This window comes from Coturnix japonica, chromosome 1 (genome assembly GCF_054131305.1).
Source record: "Coturnix japonica strain WE chromosome 1, WE-NBRP24, whole genome shotgun sequence".
NCBI lineage: Eukaryota > Metazoa > Chordata > Aves > Galliformes > Phasianidae > Coturnix > Coturnix japonica.
In genome coordinates, this window is record NC_140663.1 from 152104291 (window position 1) to 152120715 (window position 16425).

Sequence of the window (16425 nt, forward strand, 5' to 3'; positions counted from 1 at the left end):
TGGAGCTGGTTTTAGTCACAGCAGAATTTAATAGAGCAGCCATCTATTTTGGACAACCAGTATTTTCAGATTCATATTAAGTGATATACTGTAGCTCATTATATAGGGCTGTGGGAAAACAATAAAAAAGGAGGCATGAAAACATTCCTCAGATATTCAAATACAAGAGAATTCTTGAAGAAGGGAAGCTCATTTCACAGTCTCTGTGTTTATCAATCTTAGGCATATACACGGGTAAAGCAAAACATCATCCATCTGTTCATAGCAAGTTTGCAGAGAATTTTAATAAGACACTAATGCTAATAATGGCCAATGTTTATGATGCTTATAAAATAACCAATGTGAAGCATCTGGAAAGCTCATTTTGTTCTTATAAAATCCACGGCATGTAACACCTTTCTTCTGAGCCTATGCTTTTGCTGACCTTGTCCTCTCAGGCCAGATTTGCCAGAAATTCTTCTTCCAGGTCATTGCTGTGACTGCAACACTCTGAGACTCATGTTTTGAAGCCAGACCTATTTCTGTTTCTGTACGTTGAACATTCAGCACATTACAGGAACAAACCAGATAGCCAAACTGCAAGTTTCCACCTGAAACTACAGGGATCTCTATTTCCAAGTGACAGATGTTCCACAACAGTTGGTGACAAACGGGCTAATTTAGACAGATTTAACTAACGTTCAGCCTGCTGACAATGGGGGATTATTCGGAATGCAGCTAAAGAAGGTATTTCTGAATACTAGGGCTGGCTGTTGCACACAAAAATGCAGAGGCCCTGCTGTGAATTGAACAGCATGGCCATGCATGGTGCCTGTGTCTTTCCTCCTCACACTGCCTTTCACTAGCTGAGATGGAGGACATTGACTAGCAAATTACCAAGCAAATTAGCTGTTTTAAAAAATTTACTCACTGAACATATGTCTGCAGAAATCAAGTGCCTTTGTCCCGGATTCTCCCTCCTTAAGTTCAGGAATCTAAAATCTTAATTTAGAATGAGAGTTTTTCTATGGCTGGGAGATTGAGCTCTCCATCCCCTATGCTAAAAATGAAAAAGGTTTTCCTAACCCAGGAAGCTTGGGCAAGTCCATTGAAGCTTTTGCCTTTGGCCATAATTTCTGGGAGGGTCCAGAAAAAACAGCGCAGAAAAGCTTTTAGGGTTTATGTATTTATAGAAAGATGAGGGGTGTGATTCAGAAATTGCAATGCAACAACAGCATTGTTCTCCATCTGGTAAATTGACTCAGTTTTTGTTTTTAACTTGCATATTAGAACTAGTTCCAGACTCCACTTGACTGTCTTTAAACTTCTTGCTTGAGCAGCATCATGCAATTTCACAATGTGGCAGCTAGATGAAGGAGATGGACTCAAAGATATTGCAGAGACATGTTAAAAACAGCCACAATGAAATTTATTCTTCTCATCTCTCTTTTCTTTTTTTTTCTTTTCATTTTCTTTCTTTTTTTTTTTTCTTTTTTTCTTTTTTTCTTTTTTTCTCTTTCTTCTATCTCTTCTCTTTATTCTCTCCCTTTGAAGAACACTTTTAGGCAAGTATCCTGATTGCTTTTTTATGAAGGAATCCCATTAAGGCAACTTCATTGATTATATTTCTGTTCTAAGGAAATAGCTGCCAGCACTAAATATTTAAGGCCGTTTATCTGCCAAATTAATACTGGCATTGTATCAGCTGAGTAGTCCTCATGCCAGAAGCAGCACAGCAAATTCTTCTACTGTGGGAGTGGCCTGGTACACTGTGAATATATTCCTAAAAGTTGCTGAATCCTACTGCCTTTTACCTAAATCCAGTCTAAAAATATAACCTAGTTGTCCTCTATTCTGTAATTGGCCTAGTTAATTAACTAGCTGCATCTCACAGGTTACAAATCACTTCTTTCCACAAAAGCACAATCTTTTCCAGAGCAGCGAGGCTTCTGTCTGGTTCGTTCCTGAAGTGTTATGTCTACATAACTGTAGACATTATGCATAGAGCACATTTTTGTCTGTTAATAAAATAACCAGTGAAACTTTGCTCACCTTGAGAAATAAGCTCTTAGGAATGGTCCTTGTTCCTCCAAATTGCCATAGAGTATGAAATAGGATATGAAGTAGCATATGACTGCATTGCAACTACTTACCCCCAAACAAACAAACAAAAAAACCACTACCACCACCACCACCATCACTACAACACCACTGGACAAAAAGAAGTTACTTACATTGAGTCAGGATCCCTGTTAAGGCATTTTTAAAACTCTCCTTGGCTTGCTCCATCTCTTGCTCATGAGCGGCCTTTTCATTCATGAGACGGCGAACGTGGCTGTTTGCAGACTGCACCATTGAATAGAACTGGTTTGCAGAGCGACGATTCACCTCGCCTCGCTCAATCCAGGTAAGCAGCACTGTGATGGCCTCCGAAAACTTGCTATCATCTAGAACAATTGAAGCACAGGTTTTAAATTGCAAGTATAAATACCCTGCCAAGAACATGCTTTCTGCTCTCCGCCTCATTAAAATCACTATAAATCATGCTCATCGTATACAATATGGGGCAACTTTTGAGCCTCTTGTTCTGTCAGATGAAGGATGCAAGTTCTACCATACACAGCTCCAGAAATCTTTCTTCAAGATCTGTCTTCTGCTCATTTTAATATCCTTCTCACAGTAAAAAGCAGCCTCCGCCCTCCATGGCTTGACTACTCTTTTGCAACAGCTCCCTTAAGCTGTTCAGCATTTGAAATGACCTTAGAGTAGAGTAGAGTGAGGAGACATTTATGTTACCAGATCTGCAGAAGAAATGAAATTTGTCCTCATTAATCTGCCTGGTCAAAAGCTCATCCTTGGAGCTTGAGCTCAGCCCCACGTTTGTCAACAGATTTCACTAACATCACATTCTTAATTAATGAACAATGACTGATCTGAACAATTCCTGCTTGAAGCACTGATTAATTACAAGGAACTGCTCTGAACAGATGATGTGTCTGTATTTGTTTTGTATTTTGTGTTTGTCTGTGTTTTGTTTCAAACATTTTTCTTTAAGGAGTCCAAACGAATCCAGACAAATGCATGGAGAACGGCTTTTTGATTACCATTCAGGTAAATAAAGTTATATTTCTCTGCAGGAAGATCAAGAAAACCTGGTGGTTAGATTTCATGCAGGTAATCTTATTTCTTCTGACAGTGCTCTCAGCTTTTTCAGACAGTCCTTAACAGGGCATCCATTACACTTCCGGCTTCATTGGGATTAAGAAGACACTTTTCTTTTTAAGTTCCATTTAGGCCGAACTGCAAGAAAATGTTATTACAACAAAGTGTCTTCCTGTGGAAGCATTTCTGTGCAATTTGATCTTGCTTTTTCCACAGATTTTTATTCTATAAAATTTCAATTTCCCAACAAATCATTTTAAATGGTTCATCTGGTCCTTGCTGTTTAGATTTCTTCATGCATTTTACATGGTAGGTATACTTTTCTGTAAGAGAAAGCATGCTGTTATGGTATAGAAAGATAGTGTAATTATAACCAAAAGACATTTAAAATGAAAACTGGAAAATATTAAAACCAACTGGAAGACATTTAAAATAAAAATTGGAAGATATTAAAACAGGCCGACTGTGTTGGAGGACACAGAAATGTGGAACATTGTAGGACTCTGCATTCTATGTGCAAAGAATAATGAAACACTAACACTCAAGTGATGATTTGGGCTTTTATTCTCAATCAGCAATCACTGCCCTAAAAGGCAAGGAGCCTGAAGTGCAGAGAGGACAAGTGACACGCTCTGTGCCCACAGCTCTGCGAAGAATAGATTTTACATTGCCTGATCTTTAGCATCTTATTAACTGAAACGTGCTTTCAGCTACAGCAGTGGGATTTGCTTGCCACAGCTGGATAGTCATGTTCACTCAGGATGCCTGAAAAAAGCTGCAAAATAAGAGCATCATAAAATCCTATCTCTGTATGATGTCTCTTTACACTAACATGTGATTAATCATCATCATCATTCAATAATTGTCTGTGGGAAGGAAAAGGTATCTTTATTTTCCATGTTGTTCCCTTTTATTAGTCTCCACTTCCTAGTTTTTCCAGATGCAAACAAGGCAGGTATGTATTAAGGTGTCCCTGATGAGTATATTAGCTGAATACGGGCCTCAGGAAAAAAAATAAGAAGAAGATATAAATGAAACTTATGCAAAAACTCTTCACACTGCAAGCAAACATTCTCTAAGCTTGGATAAAATCTTCAGCCTGCTGAAATGCATGAGAATTGGATGTCACAGATCCAGTATAGCCAAGAACTCATTCGCAGAACATAATGTTTATTACAATTAGTGTAGTCAGTAAAAATAACCTGTAAGGGCTGTTGGGAATGTTACCATGCAGTTTCTAACAATCTGTAGAGTCAGGTTGCTCTGCGGATGGCACCAGCCTGTTAACACTGAGGATGTGGCTGGCTGTGAGTAGAGAGTAACTACACAAATAATCTTTTTTTTTCCTGTAGACATCATTATCATCCCATGTAATTTATCACACAATACCGAAGTACCGTGATGAGTACATCATCACTTTCTATCCAGGTCGTGACACGAATGTCAAAGTGTGGAATACCTCTGAAGAGGTACATCATAACCTGTGATGGAACAACATGCACAACTGGGCAAAAAATGCTTCATGAAGCTGCAATCAGGAAAATCAGATGCACGGAGCCATTCTCCCTTTTTCTTACTTTAATCTCTCCACAGTACATGGCCTCATGTTGTTTTGTTTCAGAATCTACATGAAATGAAAACACTCCTCCTTTTGTTTTGTTTTCATCGGGCACAGTTGGTGTGTACAAGAGATGTTCATAAACATGCCATCCATCTGCCAGATAGAATCAACCCATTTAAAAGGACATACTGAAAACCTGCTTTAACTTACTATGCTGCCATAGAGCTGCAGAGGTCTGTGGGCCTGTTACAGTTAATTCATGGCTCTGTACTAGCAGGGAAAAAAAAATTCAGTGGTAAACATCAGAATCTTCATTGATTACATTATTAGAAGATATATTAAAAAATGCCAGAGGGTAATATATTCACAACAGGAGCACATTAGTAAAATCTCTTCTCTACTGATTCAAAATTTCCTTATTTCACCTTCTAGAAATAGGAAAATTAGAATTATTTTCTATTCCAAACCCAAATGCTCAGTGGCTGGCACAAGGTAACTCACCATGAATTAATTTTCTTCATCCAGAATGCAGTGACTCTTTCTGAGCAATCAGAGATTCACTTCGAAAATCAGATTTTTATACCAGACTGTTCATTTATATTTTATTTAGTAGATAAATAGCAGAAGAAATGCAGCAATGGAATCTAATTTAAGCAGAGCATGAACTGTCATGATTGCAGCCATTCATTAAAAAAATAAAACAAACCTCCTAATTCTTTTCCAAATTATTCCCTTGAGGTAAGATGCACATAAATATACAGTTTAAAAACATACTCTTAAAAATAAATTCCTTTATATAAGACGTGCTTTTATATGTAATTGTTCCTTAAAAATGAGCACAGGGTGGATTATTTCTTGCACTTAAATCTTTTCCAAATTAGAGCATATTTTAAGAAAATAAGATAGAATCCATCTCCTTCATGTCAGCCTCTGAGTTTGTAGCCCAGGGCTCCTTGTACAGTTAATGGAAAGAAATGGACATGTCTTCGGCATGCTTTGCCAGTTCTCCTCTGGCATAATTGAAGGTGGGGTGAATTGCTCCCCAGAAGTTCATGCTTTCCTCAATCAGTTGCAAAAGGAGCCTGGGGTGACCTGCTCAAATACAGCCATCACTGCAAGACTCACTGACATTTGGTCTAAGGAATGCCAACTATTATGCAAGTACAGCAGCTGCAGAACACCTACACAGCATTTGTGTACGCATGTTGGGTTTTCAAGTTATACTGTAAGCTGTGATGCACGCTGTGTCTTTTCATATACCCATCTATTGAGGACGGCTTGCTGGGTGTCTGTCACTAGAGACTTCCAGGTGCTGCTAGACTCAATCACATGCCTCTAGAGATAAGATATTTCACATTCCTCTTATGTCAACTGAAGATATTTGGCACTTAAATCCTAGCTCACAACTTAGGTTCAATGCAATATAAAGAAAAGAAAATGCATCCCTAGAGTTGTCTGAGAAATTGTCATAAGGGATATTTATATGTAAAAAGGAAAAATTTTTGACAAATGTTTTGCATTTTCTTCTGCCCACAATTTGACCACCTGAAAGCATCCCCAACCGACATCATATTCCAAATAGAAAAAAGCTATGACATGAATTACTAACAAATTACAAAATGGGGATAAGCATTGGAAACAATGACTTTACTCTCAGTTTATGGAGCTTCCCTTGTGTAAGGACAGAACTCAGTTCAGAGCAGTCGAAATTTTGTGACTATTTGTTTCTCAATGTTAAGCACATCCACAACGTGCTTTCACAATAGATGATGGTTTGTAAGGCCTTAGCCAGTAGACAGGTTAATCCGTCACTCTGAAACTACTCAACCACTCTTAATATTTTCACATGCATAGATATATCTCAAATACACACAGCTTTATGTTTTTGAACTTTGAAAGTGACATTGTATGCTGAACTTCTAGTCAAGGTAAGGCCAAACACTAAGGCTACAATTACTTTTAGCTTTGTTAGTACCATAGAATCCTTTGAGTTGCAAGAGACTTTTACAAGTCCACTAGTCCAACTCCCCTGCAATGAACAGGGACATCTACAGCTAGATCAAGTATTTCAGAGCCCCATCCAGCCTGACATTGATTGTTTCCAGAGACAGCAAGGGCATCTATCATATCTCTGGGCAATCTCTGCCAGTGCCATACCACCCTTACTATAAAAAGCTTTTTCCTCATACACAGTCTAAATCTTCCCTTTTTTAGACAGGAATAATTTTCCCCTGTCCTATTACAATAGCCCTGCTAAAATGTCTGTCCCCTTCTTTCCTACATCCCTCCTTCAGATACTGAAAAGCCACTCTCAGGTCTCACCAGACCCTTCTCTTCTCCAGGCTAAACAGCCTCAGCTCTCTCAGCCTGTCCTTGTAGGAGAGGTGTTCCGTCCCTGGCATCATTTTGGTGGCCCTTTTCTTGATGCACTCCAACAGCTCTGTGTCTCTCCTATACTGAGAATTCCACATCTGGATATGTTCCCAGCCTGGAGCTGCCCATCTGATCAAAGCCACTGCCAGAATTTCAAACTGAGCCTAGCCCCACTACCACAGAAAGGGACAGAGGTCAGCCAGGAGACTTCTTCACTACATATAACTGCGGCCTTGGGAAGATCTCTGCCCAAGGCTAGTCTGACTTCTGGTTTGATCATTTATTGGCCTATAATTAAGACTTCTCAATGGCAAGTGTTGAACTCAAAATAAAAAACAATAAGCCCTAGTGGGTGGCTGAAGCGGGTGAACCAGGTCAGAGAAAAGGAGCAGTAATATCATTCATCAGCCAGTCCAACCAGCTCCCCTGTGCACGAGGAGCAACCTGCTTCCCAGCACACACCACCCTTGGTGCTGTAACACCGACCTATTTTTCTCTTGGCTGAAGAGCTTCTCCTGCACTGACCTAGAAACACAACTCTCCAGTCTGCTACCCTCACTCTTTCTTTTTTTCTTTTTTATTTTTTTTCCCCAGCTCAAATACTTTATATAACTGTGTCATGCACCACACTTATCTGTCTGGTACTTTTGGAATTAATACCGTTTTTAACCCAATGGCACTATATAATAAGTGAGAATCTGGGAATACAAATTCTTACTGCCAAAGGGTTATTTTAAAGAAAGATTAATCATCCACCTTACTATGTCTTAAATAGCCTTAACTGTGTGCTATCCCTGAGAAACTTTTTCTGTTATATAATAAATGACTAGCTAAAGCCAGATTTGATAAAAATATACATATACATTTGCTAAAAGCTATTTAAAAAAAAAAATCTCAGTCGCCCCTGAGTCATCAAACTTCTTCTTTCAAATTCAACCAGAGAAGATTCTTCCAGAGATGGGTTTTGTGTGAGACACAGTGATCCATTATCTTATCCTGCAGACGTCATTATTGACAATAAGAAGTAATTATGAAGGTACTGAGTTTCCTCCCTACTTCTGAAAAAATCACACCACAAACTTTCAGATCAGTGAGCTGCAATTTGCCAGTTCATAGTAATTAACTCAAGTCATTTTGCAGCGCTGTACTTTTAATCAAGTGGGTTTGCAGAAAAACCTTAACATCTGCATTGATACAATCCAGACTAGGTGAGGGAGGGTGATTTTGGTAATACACTTAATAGTGAATGCATTTCTTTTGTGCTGATGAAGAGAGGTGCCCAGAGAACTGGGTTATCAGGGCAGTGACAGAAGAACAAACCTTTCACTCCTTTGCCAGGAGAGAGAACCAGCCTTGCAACATGTCTGCTTACAGCCCCTGCGTGAGACACTTGGAGCCAGATGCACAGTGCCACAGCAGATGCCATAAGCATATGGAAGAAAGAAGGAGAAGACGACGATCTAAAAAATGAGGAGGCTACGCAAACAGATCTGACGCTAAAGCCTCGAAGCACGTCTATTGTAGGTCTCTGCCTTGATATACCACTAATAAAAAAGATTGTGCTAAACAAAGGCCCAGAGCCTTTCAGCAGCAATTAAACTTGTTACATGTTGGATGTGTTAGGAGGATCTCAGCTTTGCCTCCCTCCACTGTTGCTTGGCACTGAGCTGCACCCTGTGGTATGAGAGCTGCCCCTGTGGATAAACAACCATGTCTGTGCAGCCCAAGAACGCCAGCAGCGCAGCTCTCCTCTCAGTGAAACCTCCCATTTCCCAAGCAATTAAATGTTGTTTATATTTCAAACGATGTGCATGGGCTGAGATTGTCAGGCTTGATGTTACCTGAATCTTGCACAAGATGCATCCCCAGTTAGTTCACTCTACTGTAACTGCCATCTATTTATTTAAATTTCCAATCTGTTCTCTCTTCAGGGGATAATACAGTGTCTGGCAAAGCAGCAACTTCTCAATTTTTCAAATTATTATTATTTTTTTAATGGAAAGCCACATGAATAACTTTCCTGTACTCATAAAGAGACACTGAATTTAGAAAGGGAGGTAAATACCCAGGTACTGTACATGACTTGCAGGTATTTACTTCTTTTTCTCAGAATATTTAGAAACATATTTTCAAATATGAAGAGGTGTCTATATTGGATGGTGGAACTATATAACTACTTGCAGCAAAAAAGACAGATGTAGTATTTTGAAGGAGTTTATTTGTAAGATGTGATTTCTGAAGATGTTTGAGATATGCTCGAATTAAGAATACCATAATGTTTAAAATTTGGCTTGGAAACATAAATGTCATAAGCACACACAAAAAAATGATCGGTTCCAATCCAAGCATTCCATTTAAAGACAAAAGGTTCACCCATCTCTCTAGTTGTGTGATGCTCTGGATACCACATTTCCTTTATAAAGCATCCAGGAAAACAAATGAGAAAGTATGCAAATTTGATCCTAAATATTTACTGCCACATCTCACTGTGTAGTAATAACACAACGTAACTCAAGAATCAAAATCTCAAACATGCACAAAAGAAGAAAGCTGCAACAAAGTAGAAGAGGGTCACATTTTTATATTATAATTGCAAAAGACATCATATTTTGCTGGTTTTGCTGGCATGGGAAAGGACTGTTCCCAAAGGCCTTTAAAGGTAGACAATTTGCATTTATGGTCACATTTCACTGCAAAATACTTTTGTTTACCAGACTTCACACCTGTGAAAATTTTTAGATAAGCATAGCCCTGGTATGAACAGGAGCTTCCCCCTGTTCCCTATCTAGTCTGACTGCTGGTTCATTCCCATAATCCAGGCTCAGTTTTCTTTTGCCTTCTTGTGCTAAATCTGCTATGACCAATGAAGAAGGCTTGCAAACATTGTATGGGAGTGTATCAAACACAGTTAAATCAAGTATTTTGTGACAAGTCATCTTCCCAGTGCAGTAAATGTCCTCTTTCTATGAACTATCATCTCCTTGGCTTCTCCCTCTTTTGGTTCTGGCAATGACCAACAGAGAATGTTGCTCACAAATTATCAATGCAGAGCAGCTCAAAAAGCATTTAATCAATGGGAGTTAGTAGTGTGGGCCTAAATTTTTAGAGTGACTGGCTCAGATTCATGAGACCTATCCCCAAAATGCTGGCAATATGTCACTGCCACATTGTGAAAAGTGGCAGTGGCAAAATGTAATAGGTGGATAGGGAAATAAACAACACTGTATATATTTACAGAGAAGAAAAGTGAATATACTCTTGGCTGTAAGCTACAGAAAAAAACGTTCACGCTGCCATCAAGGAAATAGTTATGAAGGATTGCATTTGCAGGACCCCGAAGACCTTAGTGAAGGGAAAAAAATAAGAAGACAAAGAAAAAAAAAGAAACAGAAAAGGAAAAGATTGCCATTAAACATCACAGTCTCACACAGTTTAAAATGGGAAGCGGTGATGAATTGTGCTAGCTCATAGTTTCCTTTATTAGTTCCAACAATTTCTGCATGAAGCAAGTGTTCTTTCCCAAAATGAAGGGATATGGGATAGTCCACAGACAGCAGGGAATGGAGAGTAAGACACAACCCCTCAAGCTTTTGCAGGTATGCACAGTTTCACATACAATGGAGGTATCCCCGCTCCCAGACCCAGCCACCAGGCACTGTGTTTTCAGAATCCAGCTGTTACTTCACTGAAGCTTCATACTAGTAGAGATTATCTGGGTGAAATAATATAATGAACTTCTGTTTCCAATGAGCATAAAAGAGCCCTGTCTACCCTGTCACCCACTTTTCTCCACCGCAGTGACTGCCATACGAGGTGGCTTTAGCACACAAAATATAGAGGAATCTGCTGGCGATACTAAGGTGAGAACTTCCAGCCAAGTCTGGCATAAAAAAACCAATGACTTCTTTAAGTCTTGTACTGCAGTTTGTGGAAGGTGAAAAAAGATACTGTCACCTCTGTTATAGAACCAATAAATATCTAAAGACTACAACAGGATACTGTCTGATGAGTCTAGTTCATCTCAGCTCAGTGTTACATTTCTTTGCCATCAAGAATTTCCAAGGTTATTTTGACAACAAAAGTTCCTTGGACTCAGACCAAGTTGTCTACATCTGTGATTGCAGAGCAGTGTCTTGGGATGACAGATGTTCAGCTATTTGGCGTGCTTTTCAGCTTGTGTTGCTTAGTGAAGTTCTGGAGGCACTGCAGGAGCTGAAACCGGCACACTGGGGACCTGCAGCTCTACCTCGTGAGTCAGCAACAGAGCTCAGGACTCTTTTGAGGCAGGTATCATGGGGAGGTCATGATGAAGAAAACAACTGCAGGGCATCTACTCAGCAACAACACTTTCAAGGCAAATCCTGTTAAGAGCAGATATATTGTGATCCTCTTCTGGATTTGCAGCAATGCAAGTCTGGTGTCACCCAGAGAACAGGTATATCGACACAGAGTTTTATAAATATGTGCATATACAAACGTATGTATGTATTTGTAAATACATCTCCTGTTAGATTCACTGAAGCCCATTTAAATTCTGAATGTGTGATGACATGAACTGCCCCTTCTCACAATGAAAAATGTATTTTTTGTGCAGTTTTTCCTTTATTTTTAGGATGCTCATGATGACTCTGTGTTGCCCAAGGCAGGCCCTGATGTTCTACTCACTCCCTCACAGATACTGGCCAAGATGTCATTGGAAAAGTCAAGCAGAGTGTAGGACTCGCAGTATAATGATTGGACCCCATCTTCCTAGATAACCTACTACAACAGACAACCAACTGAGAAGGGAGGGTTTTTTTCCCCCCACATTTTGCATCCTCAACAACCTGTACAGTTAAAGAACCAGTTACCTTAATCTTGCTAAAGGATAATGTTTAGTTAATTAAATGTTCTTAAAACTGCAGTATGTTAATTTGCTGGATTTAAATGCTTTTTAACCCATAAAAAATGAACTTACCATTTTGAATTCTCAATTACCTGTATTCATTTGCTCTGGTCAAATGTCCTTCAAAAGAACCAAAGCTCCAAAAACTTGAAATAAGTTTTAATTAAGCATGGAAGCTTCCCAGACTGAAAGGAAAACCCCTTCTAAATATAGACATCTCAAACATTTTGCAGAAATCCACATTCCCTTACCCCAAGCAATGGCTAGCCATACAGAAGAAACTGCCCAGACTTCTTGTATTTTCTGGCTTAGCTCAGGAAACCTCTAGGCCTTCCTACATTAAGAAAAACTTCCCTATAAAAGATTAACTCCTAAAACAGTCAATTGAAAACAGATTCTGGGAACAGATGGATCTAAAACTACTGTATTGTATAAGCTCTAGAGGAGCTGGACTGGAATCTAGGTAAGAAATTAAAAAATCTTATATTTGGGCCTCATTCTTCTTTTCCTCTTGGCCTATCAATTTATCTGCATTATTGTAGCAATCTTCCAGTTGTTTCTAGTGCTATTTAATAGAGGAATGTACACAGCCAGAATATTAGTTAGCCTAACTAGCAATCAACTGATGTAACAGTGACCAATGCAGTACTCAAAGAGACAGTAGGGTGCATCTCTGCTCCATGCTCCAAGGATGCAACAACTTTGCACTGTTCTCCTGAAGCTTCACAAACATGTTTCAGAGTTAGAGCACAGGCCAGCATGCTGACAGATAGATAGCTTACATCTAATCTGGGTAATTCCGAAACAGTGGCAAGAATCACAGTTTCTTGTGACCTGGCTGGCATACAGCAAAGTAACGTGCTTGGCCACCACATGGGGAAAGAATGCCAAGCACAGCTGCTAAACATTGAATGAAAACCAACACAAGTCTACATGGTATGAGGAGTTGTTTACTTGACTTTTTAAATTATTTCTTTACTATGAGTATTTTTACTTCTTTGCTTCTTCCTCTGTATGTTAACTTTTAAAGACAGAAATCTTCACTTTTGTAAAATACTAAGTCTTTGAGTGTATCCAGAAGAAGCAAACAAGCAAGCAAACACATAACAAAACAATACATTATCTTGCACATGTAATTCCCTAAAGAGGGAATGAGAGAATTGATGGTGTGTGTCAGAGATAAGTTGTGCCACTGCATCTGAAGGGTGTGTTAAAATTCAGATCACGAGAGCAATTGAAATACTAGGAATTTGGACAGTCACATGCATGTAATATAACAAAATATCATTTAAAAGTATTTTAAGAATCAGGCCCTTAATATGAAAGATGTGTGTAACAGGTTGTCTCATTATGAGAACACTTTCAGAGCACACAATGACATCAGATGAGCAGAAAAATAACCTACAATATAGTTTTCTATAAGCTGTGTTCCAGCTGTTAAAGCACAGCTAGATGGACAGATACCATACATTTCTAGCAGGTGAGTGAGTAACATTATGACTGGCATAAAAATGGCAGAGGAATTAGGGGAACATTAGCAGGGCACGTAATGAAATACATCAGAGAGAAATCACTTCCCGTGTTCTGACTTCTGGATGGTCCCTGCTCCTAAGGAATAATGCACTGTAAAGTATCAAATGCTGCTTACCTTTCAATTTTTCAGCCAGCAAAGCAGCTTCGTGTTCAGAATAATGCATTATTGCTGGAGGAGAAGGAGGGCGCAGTCTGTCTTCTTCCATTTTACGTCTGTGGCGTTCTTCTCGGGCTAGCATTCTTTGTTTGCATTCCCATTCATAAAAGTCATCTCTTGCCTGAGCAAAATCAACATGAAGGCGGCCTGAATCCTTTTTGTCTGTGCTAGATCCTAATCTCATGCGGTAACCTGAAATCAACAAGCAGAACTAACTGTTGAGGGACTTCTTTGCTCATTTTTTTTTTCTTTTCTTCCCCCTCAAGTGCAGTTGAAATATTCAATCACATGCTCCCCCTTATCTACACAGTATCTATCGATCATGGTGCTTTCACAGGAAGATAAACACTCATCCACTTTTTCTTTCCTTGCAATTTTCTGCATCACCTATCAACATAATAGATGAGCTGAAAGAGTAGCCCCAAAGGTACACAATCTACATTCCTTCTCATGAGTTTTTCCAAATATGTCATTTTTCCAACTGATACTCCTAAAATTTATTAAAGGAAAGGGTACCAACACTAAAAAAGGATCTACTCTGGTTTGAATGTGAAGTTCTTCTTCCCCCACTGCCATTCAGACCATGAACAGCTTAGCGTTGTTGTCCAACCCACCAGTGGAATGAAAAGTGTAGGAAAATGCTGAAATTTATATGAGAAAATTGTATTACCTTAATTTCTGAGCAACAAAGAAAGTTATGTTATACCTGTGTTGATACTAGATCTCAAATTTTGAAGCTTCTAATTGCTAATACCACATAATATGGCAACAAACATAAACCACCTATAAATTATTCTAAGGCAGAAATAATATAAAACATTAAGTTGAGCATTCTTTTAGAAAATTCTAAGACCATAGGAAGATTTATCAGACATTTGCAAGACCTCTTTCAGAACAGATAACCTATTACATCTCATCTTTAGAGATCTACATATTCATAATTTGATGGATTTATCATACACTAAAGCTAGCAGACTGTAATGGCTTTGTTTAAGGCAGGAGCTGTACAAAAGCACAACTGGGCTCTCTCTGAACTGAAATCCTTGGCTGCATTCAAAAGACGAACAAATCACACCATAGCTATAAAAGGAGCCTTTCATGGCCATCCTGTGGAAGAACATATGCCGGGCACCAGTCTTTTTTCAAGTTTTATTTCCAAGGTTGAAAGATACTCACAGAGCAGTTTCTCTGACTTTTAAAATGCTGATTCAGGGAAGGTGTGAGAGAACACCAAGCAGGAAGCAGTAAACAGACCTCCATCTGCAGGTAAAATTAATCAGCCTGCACAGGGCTAGCTCAGATTTCTCCATATCAACACGCTGTTGTAACTGCAGTAACAGAACAGCCCAGCTGTGACTTCTCATATCGTGGGATGCTGTGGGTATGGACAATGGGCAGAACTGGCACATAAAAGAGCTCTTCAGAAACTCTACTACAACTATAGTGAAATAGCCCCAGGGACTGGAAGCTCCTCTTCAAAATGGCAGGAAAAAGAAGTTTGCCATTTTTGAACAGTAATCCAAAAGAACCCACCTTTCAAGTCATGCAGTTTGCCAGTGTTTCGAAGAGCTGCAGCACCTCATCACTAAAGTTAAAACTCAGTCTTCAATTTTCTCCAGGGACAGCAAAGTTAAAGCTTCTGTGGTAGATTAGGAGCATTTTTGCAAGAAAGCATATCTAGGCATACTCTGTTGTACTGCTGTAAAAACATCTTGCTGTATGAATGAAAAGGACTGGCTATACTATACCACACATGAGATGATGTCAAAGCATAAATGCTACACATACAGAGATCACAGAATCACGGAATCATTCAAGTTGGAAAAGACCACGAAGATCATGTAGTCCAAATATCAACTCAACATCACTGTGCCCATAAAACCATGTCCCTCAGTGCTACATCTACATGTTTCTTTGACATCTCCAGTGATGGTGACTCTACCACTTCCCTACACAGCCTGTAGGCCAGAAAGTGACAAAAACTTCTATGGATCAGACCAGATCTGGTTTCCAAGGTTTACAAACTTGGGGTGAAGAGATACAAACAATGGGATTGTTTGTTATTATAAAGTCCCTTCTACTTTGCTCTACTTTCTTCTATTCAGAGGAGAGCGCACTACCTTTATTCCATGAAGGCTACATGTAGCTTTAGTTACAAGATGCTGGAGAGAACAACTGCAAATATCCTATATCCAGTGAAAGAAAACAGAAGAATAGAGTGTGAGTGGCCTTTTGGCCCAGAGATCTGAACTAACAAGGGGATGATTTTGTGTTTTTCTCCCCAGAGATGTAAACATGAAGGGATCAGTGGTGCAGTTATTCTGATAACCATGACAAATGTTACACCCAAGATGCATTCCATACATAGTGACTGCTTTGTGCCAAAATGGTGTTATCAGCAATGTGAAAGGACACCGCCAGGGTTCTGGGTCTTGTGAACCTAAAATTAGATCACACAGTTGGGCTGCCCTTTCCAGGAAGACATGTTCTCTCTTCTTGTCCCCTATCTATCGCCTTATTGGAAGAAACATGTTGGATACAGCCACACTGAGAAATGCAGCACTGCAGGGAGCAAGGTCTTCAAAGCCATAGTTAATCTGTAAAGAAAAAACTATTGTAAAGGGCTGTGCTTGTGCAGTTTTGCTCATGCACCCATCTGGTGCAGTCTTACTGAAGTCTTACCTTATTTTTTAAATAAATGGGGATAGCACAGCGTAAATTGCAATCCACAACCCAGTCTCCTCTGTAGCACTGGACAAATGGTTCCCTTCAGGT

General features: G+C 39.3%; 1 protein-coding gene across 14 annotated transcripts in view; it reads right to left on the reverse strand.

Moving 5' to 3' along the window:
• ENOX1 (ecto-NOX disulfide-thiol exchanger 1) overlaps window positions 1-16425 on the reverse strand; it is a 365975-nt gene that overhangs the window by 79641 nt on the left and 269909 nt on the right. For all 14 annotated transcript variants that reach the window (XR_014948654.1, XR_014948652.1, XR_014948653.1 and 11 more), the window contains 2 exons: window positions 13609-13842; window positions 2214-2426 (listed from right to left, as the gene is read on the reverse strand). Coding sequence is in view for 10 of the 14 variants with exons in the window: in XM_085554466.1 (XP_085410592.1) it covers window positions 2214-2426; window positions 13609-13842 (447 nt within the window). In the remaining 4 variants the exon portion in view is untranslated. The remainder of the gene's footprint in view (window positions 1-2213; window positions 2427-13608; window positions 13843-16425) is intronic.